General features: G+C 34.4%; 5 protein-coding genes across 5 annotated transcripts; 2 read left to right on the top strand and 3 right to left on the bottom strand.

Annotated features, from left to right (window-relative positions):
• Window positions 1-321: 321 nt before the first annotated feature.
• LOC102620206 (40S ribosomal protein S25-3) lies at window positions 322-2,621 on the bottom strand. The gene is made up of 4 exons (XM_006487832.3): window positions 2,467-2,621; window positions 1,942-2,016; window positions 1,689-1,823; window positions 322-701 (listed from the first exon to the last, which is right to left on the bottom strand). Exons 1-4 carry the CDS (start codon window positions 2,467-2,469, stop codon window positions 588-590), a joined length of 327 nt encoding a protein of 108 aa, XP_006487895.1. The 5' UTR covers window positions 2,470-2,621; the 3' UTR covers window positions 322-587.
• Window positions 2,622-4,649: 2,028 nt separating this feature from the next.
• LOC102620495 (uncharacterized protein At2g27730, mitochondrial) lies at window positions 4,650-7,278 on the top strand. The gene is made up of 4 exons (XM_006487833.4): window positions 4,650-4,832; window positions 5,283-5,403; window positions 6,211-6,249; window positions 6,847-7,278. The coding sequence occupies exons 2-4, from the start codon at window positions 5,290-5,292 to the stop codon at window positions 7,048-7,050; spliced, it is 357 nt and encodes a 118-aa protein (XP_006487896.1). The 5' UTR covers window positions 4,650-4,832; window positions 5,283-5,289; the 3' UTR covers window positions 7,051-7,278.
• Window positions 7,279-8,681: 1,403 nt separating this feature from the next.
• LOC102620758 (N-carbamoylputrescine amidase) lies at window positions 8,682-12,492 on the top strand. The gene is made up of 9 exons (XM_006487834.4): window positions 8,682-8,938; window positions 9,632-9,680; window positions 10,301-10,392; window positions 10,545-10,696; window positions 10,790-10,836; window positions 10,944-10,977; window positions 11,116-11,282; window positions 11,801-11,897; window positions 11,999-12,492. The coding sequence occupies exons 1-9, from the start codon at window positions 8,847-8,849 to the stop codon at window positions 12,172-12,174; spliced, it is 906 nt and encodes a 301-aa protein (XP_006487897.1). The 5' UTR covers window positions 8,682-8,846; the 3' UTR covers window positions 12,175-12,492.
• Window positions 12,493-14,346: 1,854 nt separating this feature from the next.
• Window positions 14,347-15,303, bottom strand: LOC102621519 (protein FANTASTIC FOUR 3). Its single transcript, XM_052432789.1, has one exon. It carries the CDS (start codon window positions 15,301-15,303, stop codon window positions 14,347-14,349), a length of 957 nt encoding a protein of 318 aa, XP_052288749.1.
• A 2,818-nt stretch (window positions 15,304-18,121) lies between these two features.
• LOC102621050 (rho GTPase-activating protein 5) lies at window positions 18,122-22,996 on the bottom strand. The gene is made up of 5 exons (XM_052431872.1): window positions 22,251-22,996; window positions 20,793-20,913; window positions 20,472-20,591; window positions 19,310-19,540; window positions 18,122-18,978 (listed from the first exon to the last, which is right to left on the bottom strand). The coding sequence occupies exons 1-5, from the start codon at window positions 22,913-22,915 to the stop codon at window positions 18,376-18,378; spliced, it is 1,740 nt and encodes a 579-aa protein (XP_052287832.1). The 5' UTR covers window positions 22,916-22,996; the 3' UTR covers window positions 18,122-18,375.
• Between the last annotated feature and the right edge of the window lie 2,240 nt (window positions 22,997-25,236).

The following is a 25,236-nucleotide window of genomic DNA, read 5'->3' as shown; positions in this document are numbered from 1 at the left end:
CTCAGTTTTAACACATTAATATTAGTAATAATACTAATATTTCAGAGTAACATTCTTCGTCCTAACCAGAAATTATCTTTTAATAAATCAATAACACATGGCATTGAGACTAAAGTTAAGGCTCAAATATTAAATTCCTAATATTGTAGCTAGTAATAATACTGATAGCTTGATGGTAAATGACTTGTTTAGTACGAAGAACCGTGCAAGGGAGTTTATATCGGACAACAAGATGAGCAAAGCATATATCAAATAACCAAAATATCATAATGCTACACTAGGATGGACGAAAAGTCACAAGCACTATAGCAACATATGGGATAATAGGAAGCAAAGTAAATATTGAATATTTCTCACCAAATAACCTTTGTTTCAACATCTTTAATTGTAACCGAAAGGGGTAAAAAAAAAAAACCATTAATTGATTTCACTAACATAAAAAATTTCTGTCTATCATCAAGAATATCAAAAAGCATAAGAAACAAAATTTCAGGCACAAAGTACCAAAAAGGTTCTAAGCACTAGTTCCCTGAAACAGAGCAGAAACAATCTATCTATCCATGGAGTGATGAAAGGGTTATCCTCATCTAGGTATTGGTGGCTCTGGTGTAAATCTGCTGGCTAGCATGAGCTGATATCATCCGGATGGAACCTCTTGCCATCAAATCCTTGATAGCCCGACGTGCCAATGATCCATTTATCTGATAGCAGATAGGAGAATAAAACAACATTTATAATCAACTCATTGAATAACATAGAAGTGAGAAGTAATTACAGGTACATCACAACTGCAACAGATTTTTTAAAACAAAACATATGGTACCGACTGGAGCTGGAAAGCGTAAGAGGAGGAAAAAAACAGCTTGGTTAAAAAAAAAATTGCCCTCAGATCTCATAGCTTATGAAGCATCATATATGGCATAATGCATGGCCTTCTTCAAAACATTCACACACCACCAAACACATATGGAAACACATACAGAAACATATACATACACACACACACACACACACACAGAGTGTGGAGAGACAGAGAGAGAATAGAGAGAGAGAGAGAGAGAGAGAGAGAGAGAGAGAGGCATGATTGGTGGTATGTAAGAGTGTGATGAATAAAAAACCAAGCAACCATTCAATTCTGTTGATTTATCCATCATCGGGCAAAATTTGACTCTTAAAAAAGAAACAGAATCTATGGAATTAAGCACCTAACAAAAGAGAAAAACTCAATCATGGAACAAATATTTAAATAAGTTTAAACGGTGCAGAGTAAGTTAGAAAACAATGAAACTATCCGTAGAAACAACTGCAAACAAGAATACATACTATAAAGATCCAACAATCAGAGTGTTTTTACAAAACTCTGTACATACCACAACCAATAATATTTCGGAACATAAATTACCATATTAGTGCACCTTGCTTATAGTGCACAAGGAACTAATGGGGAATCCACATGCACATGTAAACCAGACACTACAAAAATTCATTTTTCCATTCCCAAAGTTATAAAAAGGACAAAGATCACCAGGGGAATAATTTTAGAAGCACAAGTTTATTTCAAGCTTAAAACTGCATGCTGTTTATCTACTATACAAGGCATTAACCTTCTAAATTTTATAAATTGAATAATAACCAGTAAATAAATCCAAATCCAAAAGAGGGGGGGGAGGGATAATATATGAGTGTACCCTCAGTCTGTCAGATAGGATTGAAGGAGTAATAAGCTTAAACTTGGGGGCCTCAGAAAGAAGCTTATCATAGGTTGCCTGGTCGAACAAAACCATATTGTTCACCTTCTCCTTTTGCTTTCCCTTGCTCCACTTCTGCATACCACCCAACAGAATCAAAATTAATACTTGGATCCAGAAAACATCCAACATTCGCCAAAATCAACTACAAATTACAAACCAAACAACCCCATCAATCAAAATCTCAGTTTACCTTCTTCTTCTGCTTGCCTCCACCAGACTTTGCTGGCTTTGAGGCCGGAGGTGGGGCCTTATCCTTCTTCGGTGCCTGCCACAAAAGAAAAATAACATGTTAAACTAATAAATCATAGTTAAAGAAATAAGCAGACAAGAAACCGCAAGGCATAAAACAATTTTTTGAAAATCAAAGAAGTAAAATCTTACCTATTTTTCAAAATGTGGCTACTATTCATGAAAACAAACAATTAAACTTAAATTCCCAATTCCGAAAAACAAGTTTTTTATTTGTATTAGCTCAAAGTTATGCTATGCAACTGAAAAAAAAAATGTAGAAATTTAATATATTAAACAGCAGCTATCTCAAAATTGATCAACTGGGTATCAGAAAAATCACTAAAAGCAATTTTCATAAATGTACCTAATACATCTATTAAAAAAAAAAAAAATTTGCTCACTCAATTATCTTTCTATATCTATGATTTTGTTAGGGAATAAAAGGCAAAGCGACTAATGGCATAAGGGCTTCAAGTTTACTTACCATTGTGCTGCTTGATGGAAATGCAGTAAAGGTTTCGGAGAGAAGAGCAGATGCGGCAGCACTGAAGATGAATGAATAGAAGAAATAAACAAATATAGGGTTTAGGAAGCTAGGGTTTTCCTTCGGCTTGACTAACGTGCGCCAGAGGCGATATGTGGTCGGTTAGTTTGAGTGTTTGGACATGGGAATTCGGAAGAATATTCTTGTCTTTGGCTATTTGTGTCCTACAATTGATTACAAAACCAAATTGGGGCACCAATGAGTTGCTATTATTTTTAAAAATATATATGTATTATATATATTTACAATGTAAATAAATACAATGCAAAAAAAAAAAATGTTTGTTAATATCTAATTATTTTAATTTTGAGATGATATTAAAAAAATATGAAATAAATAATTTGAATTAGTCCAACCTAACTTGGCCCAACTTACACTTTACGGATTAAGTTCAAGTATATTTTTACACAACCCACACCTTATATGAATCGAGTAAATTGAGTGTTATTGTGTCAACTTGACTCGTGCCCACCTCTATAGATTAATAATATCGAAGTGTGATAATCATACGTATTATGAATTATATTTAATGATATTGTTTAAATGCTACACTTCTGTAGATAAGCAAATAATTAATTGGAGAGACAAGCGATTTTCATTCTATGTGATGTTAGGTGTTATTTTAGCAAATGTACTTGCAATCAGTTGAAAATATGAATATGAGGTGAGTGGATGTTCGATAGCAGAGAAGATCGAAGTGAAATTGCGGATTAAGTTGCAGCAGTGAGGCTTCTGGGTGGATAAGGCACTAGGTGAATCAAAGCTCAAACTCTAATAATTGATTATGAATAGTGATTTCATACCTCCTTTAAGAAAACCGTTTTTTAATTAAAATTATCTAAATAGTCAAAGACAAATTACCTTTCTTTTTTGGAAACAAAATTTAATCTAAGACTTAATTTTTTTTTTTAACAAACTTATACACATCTTATATCATACTTTATATTTATATTTTAAAATTTAATTAAAATGATCTTTTATGAGAAATTTATGAGAGTTTGGAGTTTTCATGATAAGAATAAAATAATAAAAATGATATTATTTCAGATTTTATAATTTGTATGAATTTTATAAGTAAAAAATTTAAAGAATAGTTCCGTTTATTGTAAAATTTTATAGCAGGATATTAATTTTAATTTATAAATTTAACTTTATCAATTAAATTGGGGTATTTTAAGAAATAAAATTTAAAAAGAGTATTATAAGGATTTTAAAGGGATGTTAAATGCTCTACTCATTAATTATACTTGGATATTTCTTGTTGAAAGTTTTTGTTGGGCCTATCTTTAAGTGGACCCTCGTGGGTTTATTAACTTTTTTGTAAGAGTGGAGCTTCTAATGTCCCTTTAAAATGCATATGAGACCCATTTTCCATTATATTCATGTTAGTACCAAAGATACCATTTTCTTCTTAAACCTCATACACGCTTATTACTGTATTTTTATTTTATTATTAGTTAGTTTAAATATATAGTTGGGATGCTTACTGATGTTTCACCAATTATTTATGTTAATTGATTTATTATTAATTGTTAACCTATCATCACTCAATAAATGACACATAAGATACCACATCTGTTAGTATTTCGATTGAATATCTAAAGTGAGTAAATATAATATTTTTTTTTTCTCGATTTTCTCGGTCTTAAGATAAAACAGGATATTAAAAGTAGTCTTTAAGTATGATAATAGTTCCCAAAAAAAAAGTGTGAGAGCACAAAATCTGTAAGAAAAAAAAAAGATTATTTCAAAAGAATATTGGATGGATGAGGAGTCAAAAAAAAAATTGACACGTTGATGGATTGAAAGAGTCTTACAAAGAAAATAAATAACAGAGAATCTGTGGGTTTTACGAGAGTTAGAAGAGAGAGAAATAGTTGCTGCGTTCAATTAGAATTACATGTTTGTGTATAAAAAAAATTACATAAAGAAGGCGGTGGTATGAGGATAATAAAGGGGGTGTCAATAGCATTCTTGTTTTTGCAGTAGAGCTGAATAATTGTTGTCTTTCCTTTTTTAACCAATATTTTTTTTAATACAAATAAATTCAATAATTAAAAACAACGGAGATTGTTCCATTTTTATCTGGCGAGTTCTTTTTAATGAAATGCATACAGTGGCAGCGAATCCTTCCCTTTCGTAAATCAGACGGCGAATATCTTCTTTCCCCTAAATCTGACGAAGCGGGTCCACTTTATAGAACCCCATCAAAGTTCAAACCCTATACAGATTGGTAACCAAAACAAACCTCCCCATTTCATTTCTCCAACACACAAAGCCGAAAAGCTTCCTCCGTGTATCCAAAAGTAATCAAATTTTCTTTAAATAATTAATTTTTATTTTTATTTTCTCGCAAATTAGTAAGCTTTTATGCTCGAATGTCTATGGATTCATTTACTATCAGTTATTCAATGTTTTTACTGTTGGGTTATTGACTGTTCGCACAACTGGGGTTTTGATTTTCGATGCTTTGATAGTTTGGGGTTTTGTTATTTGGGCTTCTGATGCTCAATGTCGATTGCCCTGTTCGAATTTTGCTAATGCAGATACCATCTTGAATAGGATTTGACATTGTGTCAGCTATTTCTATAATCTTGTATTTTAGAGAGCTGTAAGGACATTTTATATATTGTTAAGATATTTGACGTCAGAGAAATGCTTTTCTTTCTTTTGCTTGTGTTTGGAGCTAACTCTGTTAACTGATTAAGAGACTACTGTCTTATTGAAGGGTTTATTGTCTTTTATTTTGTTGACAGGGGTTTTATGACCACCATCATGGCTTCAAGGATTGCTGTAAGAAATTTTTCTCGAAGGTTCTCAAGCAGTGGCAAAGTACTGAGTGAGGAGGAAAAAGCAGCTGAGAATGTTTACATCAAAGTAATGTTTCTACAACTTTAGATGTGTACATGCATGCATTTTGTTTCAGGCTGTTTTTTATCCTTTTGCTGTGATTTCGGTCAGTTTCGTTTTTATATGAATGCTGTTACTCTGATGCAAACTAAGGTTTTAACATGTGCTAATATTGTGAAAAATTTGATTGTGTATTTTGATCTTTATTCCTATCCTAGGTCCTTTTCACCATTATGTTTTTCTGTTATCTTTCTAGTGTTTCATTTTCTTGATAGGATTTTTTGTCTAAGATTCTCATGTTCCTCAATCTGTCAAATAAAGGTGGGGTTTATCAATCTCATGAACCATTATTGTTTTATATTATTGTCTTGTGAAGTAGGCAATCTGGCTAAAAGAAATAGAGCTTATTATAGTCTTCCGATCTAACCGCCCTATAAGGGGGCAAGTACTTGATCCTGACGTAAATCTAACTCAGAATTGTCCTTAACATATGGTCCTGCACTAAGTCTACATAGGTTTGTTATTCTGATAAAGAATTAACTGTTGATGGGTAATCAGAATAGTCGCTCACTCAAGTTAGTGAATATTCCTTCATAGTAGATCAGAGTTTTGTTATAAGGTACCAGCCAAATACTGTCCAGCAATACTTTGTGAAATTATTTTTGCATCTTCTTCAAGTTCACTTTTGTGAGCATGAAGACTTATTGATGGGATTGAAAATTTTCTAATGTTTCTCACTTTTTTATGAGTGACATTTTTTACTGTAGCTTGGGATGTCTGCCTGCTTATATTTTTGTGATATCAATGTTTTACTAAGTACTACTAATCTTGCAGAAAGTTGAGCAAGAGAAATTGGAGAAGATGGCACGCAAGGTATGATCGCACTCTATTTCTGTATTATCTATTTTTGGATCTTAGCAGGTTGTATTCCATGTCTGAGATGATGCGAGCTTTTGAGCAGCATCGTTTGCTGTAAGTGTCAGTCATTAGCTTCATCAAGTGATGATCTTATGGGACAAAGTTGGGGGGGGGGTGAATGTATATACAAATATGAACATGTGTTGCTGCCTAAATGAAGTTTTGAAATGTAAATGTGAATTTAAGTGTTTGAAACATGTCAGTGTCATTTGCTTTCGTGGCATAAAATATAGGAGTGGTGAGGTAGAGTGGGCATAATTAAAGCTCTTGGTTGCTTACCTTTTCGATTGAAAACTACACAAAATCCTGGTGGTAAAAAAAGGGTCCTCCTAGGTATTGACTATTTGAGATGCTTCATACTCTCAGTGTCTCCTGCCTCTGCTCACTAGGTGCATCATTGCGTGCGCATGTTTATAGCTTTGATTTTAACAGAGCATATTTGCACTCTTGCTGAGGTCTAGTTGATTGTCGGGTTTTCATTCCACAAAACTCAATTTGCTTGGAGTAGTTGTTTGATATTTGCCTAAACCATGCTTAATTGATTGTTTTCAGGGACCCAAGCCGGAAGAGACACCTGCTGCTAGCTCAGGGTCAGGAGCTGAAGCCAAACCTACCTCAGCCGCGGGAGCTTCAACTGAGAAAGTATCAACTGACCAGTACCGTAACTATGCAGTCATAGCTGGTATCATAACTGGTGTTAGTGCTCTCGGATGGTATCTCAAATCAAGCAGGAAGAAAGAACAAGTCCAGGACTGAAGTCAATATGCTAGATATAGATAATGAGGGCCATGGACGACATTCTATCTACGACAACTGCTCACTACTGAGTTCATACATTGCTTGGAAATAAACAGAACTTGGATTATTATTGACCCCGTTTGTTTGTATTATTTCTCTTTTGTTTCGCCAGATACTGGTTGAATTCCAAAGTCTGGCTTTGGTGTTACCAGATAAACCTTTGTTAGTAAAAATTCTCTTATTTCAGTACGCTTATTATTTACCTAGATAAAAAAATGCCTTTGCTGGTGAATGGATGAAAATCTTCAGAAAAAAACAGTTAATAAAATTATTACAAACAAATACAAAGAGTCGTGCGTGGGCGCGGACAGCCAACAGCAAATTTTTAACCATCAAATCTTATATATGGGTCCAGCTTAGTTAAGAACAGTGCTATCATATAATTTCTTTTGTCTTTTGTGACAAATTTCATTAAAACTCTCTACTCACTTTTATTTAATATTTGTTTAATAAGTATTAAGTTTATTTCTTTCTGCGTCCACAGGTACATTTCAATTAACACCTTATATTGTATCATATTTATATATTTTTATTTAATATTGTATTTGTATTACAATACCTCTTCTTCTTCTTTTTTTGATAGACCTCTTTACTATTTTGAAATTGAATCATTGGCATATCAAATTTCATTTAACATTTTTACGCTCTTTTTATTTCAATTTTTTATAAATATCAATTTTTTATAAATATTGTGGTACTTTTTCTTACATTCACAACAAATTATCTAACCTCAATAGCTCCATTACAATAAATATTGTAATTTTCATATTTTCATTTTTATTATGTCATTTAATTCTTTAATTTGCTTTGTAAATAATAATTCATCATCTCCAAATAGGTGCTAAATTAATTTTATGTAGTATGAACTAACATTATATTATTAAAAACTTTATTATTATATATGAAGGATAAAAGTTTTTACTAAATTATAGTTTGATATAGCCTAATGTGATAAAAAAATAATACAATACAACATAATGCAATAAATAATGACGAATTAAATGCACCCATAAAATAATAATACTTGAAATAAATAACATGATAAAAATAAGAGTAAGAGAATTTATAATTTTTTTGTAATAGAGCTGGTGGAATTATATAATTTGTTATACATGTAAGTAAAAAGTACTATATATAATATTTATTGAAAACTTATAATAAAAAGAATATAAAGTGTTAAATGAAATTTGATAGTAGATTTCAAAAAAAAAATCCTAATATTAAAATTAAAAAAGAATTTAAGGTTCTAAATTAAACATAGCACTTATTCAATCTCAAAATAGAAAAGAGAGTATTACGATACTGGTACAACATAGAAAAAGAATAATATTAAATAGTATAAGGTGCTAATTGAAATGTGTCTATGGACGTATATGGAAATTAGCTTAATATTTATGAAGTAAAATTTAAATAAAAATGACAGAAGGGGTTTTATGAAAATATACAGTGGTGCCGCCACAAAAGACAAAAGAAGTGGTATGATACCACCGTTGTAACTTGTAACGCAGCTTATCAAACGATTATCTTTCTTACCTTATCAAACGTACACAAATCAATCTTTAAAAGTTGATTATCCTACGCGGGTTAAATGAAAAACAGTTAATAAGGAAAAAAGAAAAACGAAGAAAGAAAAGGAACTGAGACCTGAGGAAAAGCTCAAGCTCGTGACAAAACTAGGTTACTTTTAACTGGGCCATCAAATCAAATCCTGGTTGGTTGCTCAGGTATCGACATCTTGTCTGGGTAGAAAAAAAATGGAGAAGGGAAAGAGACGTGAAGTGGTGGTGTCAGCTCTGCAATTCGCTTGCACCGACGATGTCTCTACTAATCTTGCCACCGCTGAAAGGTCCTACTTCTTACTTATTGTCCTTTTTCCTTGTTTTCGTTTCGTTGAATCTTCAGTGTGTTCGTAAATTATTTTCAACTATTATGTCCTTGAAGTGATTGAAGAATTTGCTCTTGATTTTGATCCATAACCAGACTCCGAGATATCATTGTTTTTAACCATGTCTTATAAGTTCATTCGGTCTCACTAACAATAACCTTTCTGTATTGAGTAGCCAAAAAGATTGTTTTTGGACTGATAATCCATGTTTTTCAAGTTTATCTTGCACATTGTACACTGAAGCTGCTAGTCTGTTGACTAAAGAGTTTGATGTTGGCAGTTTAGTGAGCTGCTGCACTCAGTAAGTTAGCAAAAGTGGATAATTTTGATCCAATAGCAGTAGTGTACCAGAAAGAGTATGAAAGTATGCAGCTTACCATTTGAATGCTATTTGCTTTTCGTATTTGCTATTGTAAGGCCTGAGTTTTTTGGAAGTTTTGTTTTCTTTGATCACTCAAACTTTCATCTATTGAATCATCCTATGTGTGCGTGTGCATACGCCTTCCAGTGCATGATCTTGTGTGATTATATAGGTGTATATTGGTTGAATCTTTCAAAGTACTGCTTCAGACAATAGACTTTAAATTTCTGTTTGCCACCAATTAGCTTCCCCATTATGTTTTTGCATTTAACATTCCATGATATCTTATGCAGGCTGGTCAGAGCTGCTCATGGAAAAGGTGCAAACATAATTCTTATTCAGGTAATTGTTTTTATCAAAGTACACATTGTATCCTTTGCTTTCAGGATCAATTTCAATGAGACTATGTAAGACTGAATGCATATTTGAAGCTGCATCATGTGTACCTTGAATGTAACAACATTTTTTTTTCACCGTTGTTAATTCTTACGATCCCTGTGACTCCAAAAAAATCCATGTATTTAGCAAATGCTATATTATATAAAATGACAAAAACAAAGGCATATTTCTGAATACATTGTATATTGTCACTGAGGTCAATGCAGTGATGTTAGTTTAGAAAGTTTCTGCTTGCGCTGAAAGTATTGTATCTGGTGTATGAACAGCATTTATATGGTTCAGATAATGGCATTGTTGCATCTAGTTGCAACATAATATACAAAGATCTTTTCTGCTGCTGGCACATTTTTTTTCCCTTCAATTAAAGATCTCCTTAAGAACCGAGGCCCTAATAAGCAAGTCAGATTATCCATTGTCAGAAAGATGAAAGGATGGCCTCGTTTGTTTCATTAGGTTTGCCATGTAACTAAAAGTGGCATAAAATTTTACTATGACTCTCATTGTTACTGTTGCCTCTTGATATCGCTGAGCTTACATTATTGTTTTCCTGTGTGTTTCACCAGGAACTCTTTGAGGGTTATTATTTCTGTCAAGCACAAAGAGAGGTCTTCTTTCAGCGTGCTAAGCCATATAAGGACCATCCCACAATTCTCAAGTAAATCTATCTGATTGTAATTAGCTTCTGGTTTTACTTTAGTAAGCTAGATTCTTCTATACTTTGTTACTTAATGCCATGACTATTTATCTGCCACAAGAACAAATCAACTGGTTTTGATTTCAATTTTTATGCATGTGGCCATTGTTTAGGATGCAGGAGCTTGCGAAAGAGCTAGGTGTAGTGATACCAGTTAGCTTCTTTGAAGAGGCCAATAATGCCCATTACAATTCAATAGCGATCATTGATGCTGATGGATCTGATCTTGGACTCTACAGGAAGTCCCATATCCCAGATGGACCAGGTAGCTAAATATGGATGCTTTGTTGATTGAACAGTCATATGTTTGCTCACTTTTTAGTTTTAACATTTAGGAATAATTTTCCTACCAATTCAGGCTATCAGGAAAAGTTCTACTTCAATCCAGGGGACACTGGCTTCAAGGTTGGTGCTTGGAATAATTTAAATTTAAATGTAATATGCTTCAGTGATTTGATATTTGATGATGATTTTCCTTCTCAATTGGACTTTCCTTTGCCATTTCTGAACAGGTTTTCCAAACTAAATTTGCAAAAATTGGAGTTGGTAAGTGGTTCTATTGATTTTTAATAAGATTTTACCTTCTTGGCCATGCTAATAAATAAACAACATTGTGTGAGCATATCTTTCAGTTTGACTTCTGCTTTATAGTCTCAATGGTTTCTTCTAAATTTTCAATGCCAGCAATATGCTGGGATCAGTGGTTTCCAGAGGCAGCTCGGGCTATGGTTTTACAAGGTGCTGAGATATTGTTTTACCCTACTGCTATTGGTTCTGAACCTCAAGATGATGGACTTGATTCTCGTGATCACTGGAGGCGAGTGATGCAAGGGCATGCTGGGGCTAATGTAGTAAGTTACATAGACTGCTAGACTGGCAGCTTTATTTATTGTGAGATTAATCCAGCTGATTCTAGGTTAGTTTGTGCAACCTTGTCCTGATATTCATGTGCTTTTGGAAAGAGTTTATAACAATGCGTAGTCTCACCTCATATGACTAAATGATCTACATCTTTTGCCATTAAACAACAATAACTTGTTTTTTGCAAATAAAGTTTATTCTATATTGTGCTCCTGTCATCCCCAAAAAATTGACCCTCTTCCACATTTTCTTTTTCTTTTCTTTTCTAATGCATCCCATTGTGTTCCTTGCTTTCTCATGTGATCAGCTACCGCCATGATTATTGTTGATAATTTATTTTCTTTTCCTTTTTATAACATTCTGGATGTAACACATGTAAGATCTGTAATAATCAGAATAGACTTCGGTGTATTGGGTGCTGGTCCCTGTTGTGGCACCAAGAATGCAAGTTTATTTTGAGAGAAGCCTATGTTTGCGTAGGGGATTAACCTACTCTTGACTAACTCAGGTACCTCTAGTTGCTTCGAATCGCATTGGAAAAGAAATAATTGAGACACAGCACGGAAAGAGTCAAATCACATTCTACGGGAACTCCTTTATTGCAGGTACTTAGTTCCTCTTTTTGCTGGCATGCAATTCAATCCTTCACATGACAGTCATGCACTACTTCTTGTGAATACATTCAAAGTTGATGCTCTGTTTACAGGCCCAACCGGGGAGATTGTTGCTGCTGCTGATGACAAAGAGGAAGCAGTTCTTGTTGCACAATTTGATCTGGATAAACTCAAGTCCAAGAGATCTAGTTGGGGAGTATTTCGTGATCGACGTCCTGAATTGTATAAAGTTCTTCTGACATTAGATGGCAGCAATCCCTCATTGTGATGTTGTTCCCTCTCCATCTTTACTACCTTGATGTAGAGGTAATCTAATGGTTTCCTTGCTCCTGGAGGCGAAAAAAGTGAATCCCTTTACTGCCTTGTTTTGTTTCTGTTACAATAAAGGGGAAAAGAAAGATGATGAATTGCAGATGATGTTATAACTTTTGGGCTATCAAAACCAAAAGACAACATTTTTGATCTGTTGAGATTGAGCCTCAGAACCAAATTATGGTTCTAAGGCCCTGTGGCAATTATAACTTTGGATTGATCACTATGAAGCCATATGTAGTGTGTCAAATTAAAATCAGTTATCTTGTGCTCATGTTCCATTTGCAAGCCATTCATTCAAGATACAAGTTGTTCACTGAGAAGTCTGTTGCCAAATTCTTGTTGTCTTGTTTCGTCATCATGTATCTGACTATATGGTCAAGTTATTGTTTTACTTGGATTGTTCAAATCGTTTAGAAAGTGAGGTAAATCATCGAGACTTCTGTTTTTGTTACCTGAAATCTGTGTGTGCAGGTGGGAGGTAGAGTATTTTTAAAGTATCATAAACCCATGGCCCACAAAAAATGATATTGAAACCTGGATTTAAGCTTGTTTTACGAGTTACATTAATGGTTTTAATCTTGTCCATAGAGATAGAGGACACATGTATCTTGCCATTTGACTGGTAGATAAAATATTTTGTGCCGTCCATAGAAGATCTCTGCTTTATTTAAAAATCTTATGTGCTGTCCATAGAAGATCTCTACTTTATTTACATGGAAACATTTCTAGAGAGCTCTTGTTTGTCTATCTATTGCAACTACTTTCCATGTAAAAGAAGTTTCCGGCTTGCCAAAATATCTGTGGAAAAATGTGAATTATATGGGATTTGAGTCGATTCCTTCAGATTTGCTTTCTCACTTCCTTTTTTACCAGATGGGCATTCATTATTAAACTTTTAATCATTGAGTAGTTTTTTATCTCTTCAGGGATGACCAGTGAGGATCCTTATCCTGGACATACATTTCCTAAGTGCTGCTCTAAGTTTCAATTTGATATATACCCATTTTGTGGTTCTCATTAGGGCCTTGAATTATATTTTCGCTTATAGACAGATTTAGGACCACAGTGATCATGTGTTTTCAGGTCATTACACGTGTAAAGAGAGCCTGTGTTGGTGGTAGTTTCACATGTCAAGATCTAAATTAGGGTTACCGTGGTTTGGGGTCACATGAAGTTACACTTCTGGTGTCAGTATTCATGTTCTGAACTCACACCTTTTAGTCATCTGTCTGGTAATATGTTTCAAAGCTTGACCTTCGCTTCCCCATTACTAGGGTAAACAGCTAAAAGTTTGAGGTGAATTTTCAATGTTAAAATCTTTCTTACCAGCTTCACTGTGACAGTCTTTTGTGTGCTGTGGCTACAGCGGCATGCAAGATGCCCTAAGCAAGCAAAATCTGTCAGAAAAATACTCTATTGTCATTCTTTCCTATTGATTGGTTTGAACTTTGAGAAAAAGATTTGGGGCCTAGCATTATCTCATGCTCCATTACCATTGTCAGATCTTGATATGATATGGATGTTATCCCCATTATATCTGCTCTAAGTTGAGTGTTGGGTGTGAGATGTCCATTTGGGAGCATGCATGATATTTTTTGCTCCCTTTACCTTGGTTTTGAATTTTGATTTGATATGGGTGGTATTCTCATAATTTCTTGTGAATTGAATGTTGGCTATTTGTCATGCTTTCTGCATCGTATGGTACCAATATGAGGATGAGATTTCACACACCGGCATTAAGAAATTAATTGAACGAAAAATGAGCTTGCCACTCAAGGAAATTATTGATATTCTATTATCCCCACTATTTCTCGAGTTGACATGTGACACTCTGATCTGACCATAATATTTGATTAAAATTACTTGGCATTTGATGCTTCATATTCTAGCAAACATCCAGTGATCTACAATTGCAAACTGTAAAGAGATTTGATGCCCGGACATCGATTTGACGAAAGAAGAAAAAATGCCTTGGTCTTTTTGTTCTCTCTTCTTTTTCCACAGTGAGGAGGAAAGAAAAATGCCCAGGATTATCTTGTGGACAGCAAAGTTGATTTCATGTGCTTTGTTGTCTGCTTATTTTCAAATCCCTTGGAAACAGTGTCAGAACCTGAAATCACTCTCCTTAAACCTGCAATTCTCTATGTCGCAAGTCATTTTCAGCTTCATACTTTTCGGTATCAGCCTCCTTTTCCCCTTCTCCGTCATCATGGACGCTTCCATTTTCTTCTTCCTCATCTTCATCTACTTCTACTTCATCTTCCTCGTACTCCCCTTCATCTAGTTCCTGGATGTCATCGTTTGGATGGACAAACTGCAGCTTCAATCGCCCGTCTTCTCTGCAGGCATGCAAGAACTCTTGGCTTGGCATCCTAATCTCTTTGAGGACAAACCTGCCATCGTGCCTGTAAGACTTGAAGCAAACCCAAGGCTTACCACTCTTCCCTATGCAAGAAATCGGAGGAGGAAATTCTCCGCCGCTTGTTCTTGACCTCCTGAACTCACCGCATACGTTCTCCGTTGGTGAATGCTTTGTGATACTCACTTTCCCCTGCTTGTTTTGCCACTCTTCAGTCATCTCATTCCTCAACTCCTCAACATCATCAGAGCTCTCGAAACCAAGCCCCTCAGTGCAAAGTTGCAAGCTGTCGGAATTCATAGATGAAAAGCTATCACTCTTCTTGTGACAACCCGTGTATCTGAAGCTATGCACCGAGCTTTCAGAATTCACTGAAGAAGAAAAGCCGTCGTTTATCATCTTTGGAGCGGTTGCAGATGAGTCCAGAGATGGAATCCTCTTGCTACCGTCTACGTCTACTAAGTCTACCAAAGAGGACGAAGAGGAAGAGAGTGATGACATGGGAAAGGAAGACGAAGACGAAAACGAAGACGACAACGAAGAGGAAGAATGATCAGAGGCTTGTTTGAAATGAAGTTCACCAAAGATCTCAATGAATGAGGATTGGTTGGCGGGTTTTCCAGGTGTCATTTGGTTCCATGTGGAGAAGGATTCAAGAAGTGAGGCTGGTTTTTCTGGTAATGAGTTTTCAAATATGCGTTGTAGGCTCCCGCAGGCTGCCATATTGTTTTGGCTATCCAGTTATGCTGTTGGATGATGCTGAAAGTAGGTTAAGTTATTGTTGGTGTGGTGCGGTGCGGTGCGGTGGGAGCAGAGTCGAGTAATAGGAAAAAGGAAGAGAAGAGGGCACGAGATTTGCACTTTGGTTTGAAAAAATCAAAGAGAGAAAGGTGCTATTAATTGGGGTGGTAGCTCTTCTGTTGGAGCTTAATAAGGATGAGTGGTTACTGAGCCTTCCATCATCAAATTTTTAGTGGTCATTATTTTCATGTGTATAATTCCAACAGCCTCTCTTCAACTAAATATATATATAAAATGTTGCTAATGGTAAAATGTTAGAACAAGGTTTTTAGGCTTTCTCCGGTATCCTATGCCATTCACACATGAAGCTTAATGGTTTCCCTTTCGGTCAGAGACGGTGACTGATTTTTGCAAATGCCAATCAAGACATGCCAAGTCATTGCCGCGGTGCAGTCCAGGGATACACGGATGTGATTGGCAAAACAATAGAAACCGCTGCCCATAATAAGAGTCAAAATCAGATCATTTTTCTTTTAAAACATCTTCAAAATGATGTTTATCTCTCTAATCATATAGCTAAACATATATGATGGGTCAAAATGTCAAAGGCAGTGCAAAACATGTTTTAAATATTTCTTCTTAAATATTATTAATATTAAGTTTTCCGATCAAAGATTGGATTTCTGATCATATTAAAATTAAGAATAAGTTAATGGTGTGTTTACTTCATGCAATGAGGAATGGGGAATGAGAATGAAACCCATATTTACTTGGTAAAATATAATTTGGGAATGATAATAAAATGTGTGGGTCCCACATAATTTGGGAATAAGTAATATGAATCCCATTCACATAGGGGGATTGAGAATGAAAATGAGTGAATGAGAATGAAATATATGTTTATTTTTGTATCCCTCTAATTTTTTCATATTTCCCAAATTACCCTCATTTAAATCACAATTAATTTTATTATTTGAAATGTCATTAATAATAATAATAATAATTATTATTATTATTAAAATTTATTAACTTTATTAATTTAGTTATTATTAATTATTTTTATTAATATTATCATTATTAACAATAAAAATAATAATTAATTTATCATTATTAACAATATTATCATTATTGTTGTTGTTGTTATTATTATTATTATTAATAAAAATAATAATAACAATAATTAATAATAACTAAAATAATAAAGTTAATAAAATTTAATAATAATAATAATAAATTTTATTAACTTTATTATTTTAAATATTATTAATTATTGTTAATGTTATTTTTATTAATAATAATAATAATAGTAATAGTAATAGTAGCAACAATAATGATAATATTGTTAATAATGATAAATTAATTATTTTTATTAATTATTAATACTATAAGTATTTTGGTAAATTGATTTTTATTCCCATTCCCCATTCTCATTTATTTTGCCAAGTAAACACATCAATGGCATTCCAACACATTCACATTCTTATTTATTTTTGTCAAGTAAACATTGAAATCTCATTCTCATTTCTCATTTTCATTCTAGCCCATTCCACTTCATTCCCATTCCATGAAGTAAACGCACCATAAGAAATAAGAAATATAAATTTCAATGCAATGTTGGACTTTGGAGTGTATTGAAATTGTATTTTTTATCTTTTAGTACATTCCTGACTTTAATATGGTTAAAAATCTAATCCTTAATTGGAAACTCACTCTATATATATTTTCTAAACTCTAATAACTTAAAATATAGATAAATTTAACAATAAAGATTATAGTTATGACATTTTAGGTAAAAATTTTACGTGCTACAAGTATGCGAATGAAATAATGTCAAATTTTTACTAACAAGAGTAGCTCTAAATGGACATTTCAAGCATTTATTACTTGAGACGTAAGTTTCAGGTAACTGAAAGAGAGATCTCCAGAAATAGAGCACCCATCAATGTGTAACAATCAACTGATCTTAACCACCCTACCTTATCAAATTTTTCTTAACATAGGCTAGATAGATAAGAGAGTGAGGCACAACCAAGTTTCCTTTTAATACTACACTCCATTCACTGGCAGCAGCAGCACCACCAAGAATATTCTTATTGATCGTATTAGCATGTCCACAGTCCACTGCTTTTCTTGGGAACAAGACTGGCTACTATCATTCCTTTTCAAACCCTATCCTATTCTGCCAAATTGGCCTTCCACTCAAGCTTACATGGATTTGAGTCCCTACCGTTACCGCACTCAGATTCCCTTCCCAATTAAATTTAATATGGGTGAAAATATCTCTCCGTTAACAAGGGGGTAAAATAGATATTCCATTAGTATTATGTGAAGGTATACATCAGAACCGTGTCATATTAAAATTATCAAGAATAATTTTAATAGATTTCTTATTATAAATATTAATAAAATTTTGATTGTAATATATCAATGTATAAAAATAAATAAATAAATAAATGCCCCGTCCTACTCCCGAAACCTTATACCTACAAATTAACCGGAGGAGGTGCCGATGCCATAATCGTGAGTAATTTTCTTCCTCATAATGCCTATGGCTATCAGGAGCGGTGACGTCCTAGCGAGCGTCCACTTATTTTGTGGTCCCAAAAAATTGAAGAAATACGTGTCAGTTTGGTCATCCTCATAAATATGAATAAACACAAAATGTTCCTCAAAACTAGATAGAATGTTAGTTTATGAAGCTCCATCAACTGTATTCAAATGCTAATGGTCTCTGTTTCGTACTACGACCAAAAGGTAAGAGAGGGGAAAAAAAATAATAGTCATGGAAGAGAAATAGAAATGTACATAAGAAACACATGAATAACATCCAAATGTCAAGCAGAGAGTAGCTTTGGAAACAGAAAACGTTAGCCGTATCATGGAGATGATGTCCGTGGAATTACAAAAGGGTCAAAGGAAATCTCCCGGCACGCAGAAAACATATATGACAATTCACAAACTTTTCCCTCACAATATGCAAACCAAACAAACTTACGGACTCAAGTGTCATCGTCTCATAGAATCAATTGAGCTATAACTGCAGTTGAGCATCTGTCAACGCCATGCTTCAATACGCTCTGTTCTTGAATTTATACAGCTTAGATTGCTGATTCCTTTGGCCTTCTCAACAGTTCCTGTTTTCTGAGGCACACTTTGCTGCTTGTCAAGTCTTCTGGGACCCCTTTTTAGATTTGAATCACTTGATTGGCCAATCATGCACATTGTCGCGTTTGCATGAGCACCAGAAGCCTTTAAACAAATGACTCCATGAGCATCTGTTTCAGAAATGAAGGTGTCAACTTGGGATGGAGCCTCACGAGAATGATCACTATCTACTGTTAACTTCTCAACAGCGGCTATAGGATCACAATCTTCTTCAACAGTAATCTCATTCTTCCGACCAGTGTCTGTGGAGCCTTCCATTACAGGTTCCTCAGTGATGAAGGCTTGCTCTATCTCTTCATTATCTCTATCAGCATCTTCCAGACAGGATCTTGTGGCACTCTGGTGTCCATTCTCATCAAAAGGCTCCAAACGGGAACTAGGAGTATGCTCTACCACAGAATCTTCTCTTTCTCGCAATGTTCTCAGTATAAGCATCTTGAGGAAGTTCATCACTTGAACTGCATACATCAATGCAGTCAAAGGGTCTGCCATCTGCAACCAAAATTAAGTCATAAGATATGGTCCATATTACAGTCATTGGCAATGCTATCCAAACCAGGCATTGCCATCAGCAACATAATTGACAACCAATTGAATGACTTCTGCATCGAATTAGGGGCTCTGAATTCAGGATTAGTAAGGAAGCATCGATGCTCCATAGAGATTATTGATTGATGGCAGTTTACATGGAATTTTAAGTACACATTAGATATATACTGAAATTCCAACAACGAAGGGCAATGCCAAAAAGGTCATTATTTACTTGGCAATCGTAATGTGGGACTTGGGACTTAAGCAAATCATTGGAAAAAAAAAAAATCACCTGAGTCATATTTGGTGCAAAAACCATTGCAACATTGCGTGCATTCATCTTGTTTAGGTGCTCTTGTTGGACAACATCAGCCATCAGATTGATGGCCCAATCTAACAGAGCAGATTCTGTTGGGGGTAGAAGCCGCACAAGTTGAAGACAATCCTCTTCTGTCTGGCATTGCATTACCTGCTCAGGTGATAATGGATCCAGAACCCCGGCTGGGAGTTCTCTGAACCAAGCCTAAGAAATAAAATATAATCGAGTCAATATCTAAAAATCTGATGCAAAAGGAGAGTCGATTTAGAAAAGAAAAATGTATTGTAACAATGTGTTTGGATGCACTTCCACACACACAAAGGACAAGATGAAAGTCGTCACTCTTGAACCAAAGAAACATTTTCTTAAAACATGCAATTGCCTAAAATACCATCTTCTTTGGAACCTTTAATTAACTACTCAAATGCCACCAATGTATAAGTGAGATCAAGGAAAAACATTAACTATGGAATACAACAACCACAAGGTTGGGTAATATAGGTCCTTATAGGACTTCTCACAACTAATGGTAGTTCCATGTTTATCTGGTGCAAGCACAAAGGTGTAAAACCCCAGAGTGCTCCTTGCAAACGACAGTTTTATAACCCCTGAGAGATTCATGGTCCTCGTGCACATCATCTTGCCAATCACAAAGGAGAAAACTTACGAGGGTTAAAATACTAAGCAAGATAACTCACATTTCCCTACTCAAAAGCTTTCTTCCTCACCCTGAATTACAGTTATCTTATGTGGTTCAAAGAGAGAAATAGGATCATTGAATGGTCATTGAGTTCCATCATAATCATCATTGAAAGGACCATGTAACAGAAAGGATGGCTGACTAGTAACCTGTCTAGAGTATACAGGACATAGTTTGTGAAGTGATCACCGACCACAATTCAGAACATAGTATATTTATATTTCATCAATAACAGAGAGATTAATCAGGTTGGAAAGTAACTAAACAAAAATTCAGAACTGAGAAGCAAACCCAGCAAGCAGCTCAGATTAATACTGCACTTGGATTCCATCAAATGGAAGAATGACAGTTGATAGCTTAGAGTTTATGAAAGACTACCTAAGTGTATCCTGAATGTAAAGGAAGAGCAACTGAGGTTAATTATCATTGACAGACCTTGATAAGTCCTGCTAAACAGTGTATATCAATGCCGTCCGGTATCACTCCTCTGTTTAATTGGTCTCTGACATACTCCTCTTGACTATTTTCCCCATTTATCCTGAAAATCCCTTCTGCCTGCAAAGTTATATGCACAGATTTCTGATGTCAGACGGCAAACGAATATACATAAAATAAATTCAGCTAAAAGTGTTCAGATAAAACAAGCCCCATCATATGGGCAAAGCAATAACACTTAATTGAACAGAAATTGTCCAATTACCATATTGATGATGAGAAAGATCGCTGAGGGAAACAGAAGAAGACAAAGAGGGATACCTGCAAGCCTCCTTGACCATACAAGTGCCTTTGCATTAGCAGTAATATCGTTGGCACACTATTTCCTCTAGAGTCAAATGACAACTGCATAGATTCTGTGGAAACTCCGAAAACAGTTGCACTACATATAAAAAGATTAAAAAAAAAAGAGGAAATCAGAGAGGTAATTACTGTGCTAGTTAAGTAAATGAGTAAATTTGAAAAAGACAGATGAGTAATAGTTTCAGTCTTAGGGCCTCAAAGATCAACGCTATATAACCTCAGTGGATATAAATGCCATGCAAAATCTGCTTGCAGGTTCTACATTATTTTTTATAGGAATTAGCTGCATTTATTCAATTTTCTGAGATGATGCTGATGCAGATTGGCATTCATGTAAATTTCCTAATGGAGAACTAATCTCCTTCCCGATGAAATCTCTTGTTTCACAAACTGCGTGCATGCATGCGTAATACGAACTGAATCCAGCTATTAATATCAACCAAATAGTAAATATGCAGTAAAGGTAGCAATCTAGGACAATAACAGATGGCTTTGCGACATTGGTTTCTCAGGAAAACATATGGGTCTTCTCAACCAGCAATGTTTGAGCCTCTGTATCAGAGAGTGCACACATAAGAAAGGACGCGAAAACGTAAAAAGAAGATATATAAACAAGAGCAAATAAAAGGTTTCCTAATGGAAGCCCAACAAGGAAAGGTACAAGGCTTTTGCCACGTCAGAAGAACATCTGAATAAAGGATCCTAAGGATGAGGAATCTTTCAAATGAATTATAGGTGTAACACAGTTCAAACAATGTGTAAACACAACTCATTTGACTACTTGAGACAATACCGAAAGGAGTTGACTGCAAGTTAGGTTAAAATCTGCATTGACTGCCCTCGAGAAGGACCTCAACATGCCTTTTTCTCCCGTCACTGAGAAACACAAACTCAGATTTGAAGGAAGAGACAGAAATTGGAAAAATACTTTAAGCCAGCAACAAACAAGGAATGAAAATAATAGAAGATGAGCATTAGCTTGAAGAACCAAAAATATATCCTTCAGTCAACCAACATTAATGCACAAAAAGCAACAAATTCCACAAATTGAATGATCGGATACAACCTTCAATTGTCAGCATCCACAATACACGAAAAAAAAAAAAAGCACATTTTAAGAATTGAATTGAGTAATACAGGATGCAAACCTAGAATATCTCAACAATTGAACACGAAACAATCACAATTACAAAATTTGCACTGCATAAACTAGCAAGTAAAAAATACAACCAATTATGGATATTGGAAGGAAAATTCCAATAATCATAAATTAACATTGCGTTTCAATACACCAATTCAATCATTCCACATTCACATTTCAATCAAATAACCCAAAAAAAAAAAAATCAATTTTGATATCACAAGAAAGGAAGAATTAAACAAAAAAAAAGGGGGAAAAAGAAAGGCACAATGTACCTAGCACTGGGAGCTCGACGGGGGACCTCAGGCTCGAACTCAACAGGCAAGCCCAAGAAACCATTGAACCTGTCGAAAGTGACGTGAGCCACGTGGCGGACGTTGGTAGGCCAGCTGATCTCCATGGCACAGAGGTCCCTCGTATCGCTCTTGCAAGCAACCAAAGATTTTCTGAAAATGGCGATGAGCAGAGTCAACAAAGACAACTGATCCCCCTCGGCCTCCCTCTCTCGCGAAAACGCTACCGAATTATTACTAGAACCACCCTCGGCGTCGTCGTCGTCGTCGACGGGGTCGCCATTGGGGAGAAGAATGGAGCTGGGCGCGCAGGATAAGCAGGAAGGGGGCGCGCAGGATAAGGAAGAAGGAGAAGAGGATGTGGATGGAGAAGGAGAAGGGGAGGGGGTGGTGGTAGTGGTTGGAGAAGAAGGGAAATGGAGGACTTCGGTCATGGCTCTAAAAGCTGATGATGAATGGATGGCAAAATGGGAAAGACAAACAGAGAGAGAGAGAGAGAGTCGTTTTCTTGAAAATATTATTTTAATAATTGGGAAAAAAAAAGGGTGTTGTGTTGTCAAAGATTTGTAATTGTTGCAGAGATTTTTGGATTTTGGAGTTTGGTTCAAGGAAACAGAGTGGGGGCTGCTGGGGGACGTGAGAATCATTAACTCCCCTCTGTTGCATTTCCTCCTTTTTTTTTTTTTTTTTGGTCCTTCCTTTTCTTGTTGAGCTTTGAACAGGCAACAGAGAGAGAAAGACGCAGATAAAGATTTGGTGGGAAATAAATGGTTTTTAATTTTTTATATTCATATTTATTTATAACTATAATAAAATACTGTAGTGTATATAATAGAAAAAAAATGAAAGAAATTAAAAATCAACTCTGCCGTTTTTTTTAATATAAAAAAAAAGATCAATTATCTTATTTTATCTACAATCATAGAATTTAGGTTTGATATGACATTGTATTGCGGAAAAATAATACTGCAATCAAATTCAGAGTTGATTTTATATTGATATGACATTGTGTTAGATGTCGATAAATATGAGAGAAAAATAAGAGAAATTTATTTTATTTCTCTACCCACTTATTCTTTATCTTTCATTTTCTTCTTTATTTCTCTCATCTTTCTCAACACAATTTTCCTAAAATTCATGACATCACGAATATTTTTATATTGTAAATTAGAGTTTTTTTTTTATCATGAATTTCTACGGTTTTATATCAGACTGAACGGTGATGTGTATATATATATATATATTTGTTATGGTTGTGAAGTTATGATCGGTAATTATAGCAAGGATAGGAACGTGAAATTAAATCTCAATTATTTATCGTGACAAATGTACATAAGACAAGATTTTTATGTGCGGGTTTTTTTATCAGCCATCCACGTTCATTTACTTGTTCATAGTTTATGATAAATATATTATTAAAAATCACTTTCCAAGTATCTTAAAAGACAGGACAGAGAACTCCCAAAACAGGAGAGAGTGCGTTACGCCCATGATAAATTAAACTCAACACCAACGTTGTGAAATCCCTTCGACTTAATGGAACTTTAGAAAGAAATGTCGGTTATTTTAATTTTTACCTAATTAATAATTATAAATACTTCTATTTATGGCCATTACAAAGACATTCAATTGACTAGAGGTAGAACTTGACTGATCGTTAATGCACTTTACTCCTACAGTCCCGCAAGTTCAAGTAATAATAAAAAGCAAATGTTAGCATTTAGCGGTGAGTTTTTCACTTCATCCAATATTTTTTTAATAAAAAAAAAGAAAAACAAATCAGTTATTTATTCGGTATTATTGTATTTACAGTTATAAACCTTCATAAATATTCTACTCATTTCTAAAATATTACTAATTTCTAAAATATTCTTAGTCTTTTTCTCTTTTTTTTTTCTTTTAAACCAAATGCACACTTGAATGTCAAAGTTCATTACCTATAACAAATTCAACTCGAATTTGCTTTTATTTATTTATTTTATCTCATTTCATTATGTATTCATTTATACGTGCATAATATGAATTAATAGCTCTAGCAAATCCAATCGTCACTCTATTCAGATCACAACATTAGCTTCTTCTTCTTTTTTAATCTTTTAATAATTCTTTTCCAAGAATCAAATTGCTTGATATCTAGCATGTTGGTTATTGGCCTCCAATTTCAATATCTATTAATTGTAGCTAATGTAATTAGTAACCACAATAGATTTGGTGGCAAATACTGAGTAAACAAAAAGAGACGTGGTCAATAAAATGAACAGGGCAGGCCACAAAAGGCATATTAAACGCGTTGCCTATTAATATTTGTAGTTGATCAAAACATGTTCTATAGAATCATACCAAATATATATATATATATATATATCTTAGCCGGCTTCATTAAAAATCACACAAAATTCAGATAGTCATTTATAGGATAGGCTGCGATTATGATTTGGTAGCAAGAAGAATCATTTTGTTGGACGCGTGATTGAGCTCTCAATTTTGTGTTAGAAAAAATGAAAACACTCTTGTTTTTTTCGTTTGCCTTAGTGCTTAATGTTGTCTAAGCATATGATAATTAAATAGGTAGGACCCATTTCCTTTAATTGATTAGGCAAAAATTAAGTTTAATCTTTTATGATTCAACATCCACATCAACTAATTCTTCCATTTGCAACCGAAATTGGAGGAAACTTAGGAAGTGAGATACTTACGTATACGTAATATTATATGTACAAAAAAATCGAAAAGTAGGTTTGGTGGGCTGTATTTTTTACTGTATTTTTCTACCAAACTTTGAGTACAATTTACTTTGTTTTATCGTAGCAGTAACACATGACATTCCTTCGAAAACAAACTAAAGATTGAGAAAGAATTTTTTTTATAAAAAAAAAAAAAATCATCGTCACTTTCAAAATATAAAAAAAAAAAATGCCATGTACACAAAACAGTTGAGTTGTTAGTCTTTTTCTTTAAGGGATAAAAA

The sequence above is a fragment of the Citrus sinensis genome, chromosome 8 (genome assembly GCF_022201045.2).
Source record: "Citrus sinensis cultivar Valencia sweet orange chromosome 8, DVS_A1.0, whole genome shotgun sequence".
Taxonomy (NCBI): domain Eukaryota; kingdom Viridiplantae; phylum Streptophyta; class Magnoliopsida; order Sapindales; family Rutaceae; genus Citrus; species Citrus sinensis.
This window is presented reverse-complemented; position numbering and strand designations above follow the sequence as displayed.

What these genes read in the sequence shown, in the direction of transcription:
- LOC102620495 (XM_006487833.4), top strand. Translation starts at nt 5,290, where the DNA reads ATGACCACCATCATGGCTTCAAGGATTGCTGTAAGAAATTTTTCTCGA. An exon ending in CTGAGAATGTTTACATCAAA is followed by an intron (nt 5,404 to 6,210) that starts GTAATGTTTCTA and finishes CTAATCTTGCAG; the next exon opens with AAAGTTGAGCAAGAGAAATT. An exon ending in TGGAGAAGATGGCACGCAAG is followed by an intron (nt 6,250 to 6,846) that starts GTATGATCGCAC and finishes GATTGTTTTCAG; the next exon opens with GGACCCAAGCCGGAAGAGAC.
- LOC102621519 (XM_052432789.1), bottom strand. Translation starts at nt 15,303, where the DNA reads ATGGCAGCCTGCGGGAGCCTACAACGCATATTTGAAAACTCATTACCA.
- LOC102620758 (XM_006487834.4), top strand. Translation starts at nt 8,847, where the DNA reads ATGGAGAAGGGAAAGAGACGTGAAGTGGTGGTGTCAGCTCTGCAATTC. An exon ending in GACCATCCCACAATTCTCAA is followed by an intron (nt 10,393 to 10,544) that starts GTAAATCTATCT and finishes GCCATTGTTTAG; the next exon opens with GATGCAGGAGCTTGCGAAAG. An exon ending in GGCATGCTGGGGCTAATGTA is followed by an intron (nt 11,283 to 11,800) that starts GTAAGTTACATA and finishes TGACTAACTCAG; the next exon opens with GTACCTCTAGTTGCTTCGAA.
- LOC102621050 (XM_052431872.1), bottom strand. Translation starts at nt 22,915, where the DNA reads ATGATTCTCACGTCCCCCAGCAGCCCCCACTCTGTTTCCTTGAACCAA. An exon ending in CGTCGAGCTCCCAGTGCTAG is followed by an intron (nt 20,914 to 22,250) that starts GTACATTGTGCC and finishes TTTTATATGTAG; the next exon opens with TGCAACTGTTTTCGGAGTTT. An exon ending in TTGCACCAAATATGACTCAG is followed by an intron (nt 18,979 to 19,309) that starts GTGATTTTTTTT and finishes TTTTGGTTGCAG; the next exon opens with ATGGCAGACCCTTTGACTGC.
- LOC102620206 (XM_006487832.3), bottom strand. An exon ending in GAGGCAAGCAGAAGAAGAAG is followed by an intron (nt 1,824 to 1,941) that starts GTAAACTGAGAT and finishes GGTGGTATGCAG; the next exon opens with AAGTGGAGCAAGGGAAAGCA. An exon ending in TCCTATCTGACAGACTGAGG is followed by an intron (nt 702 to 1,688) that starts GTACACTCATAT and finishes ATCTGCTATCAG; the next exon opens with ATAAATGGATCATTGGCACG.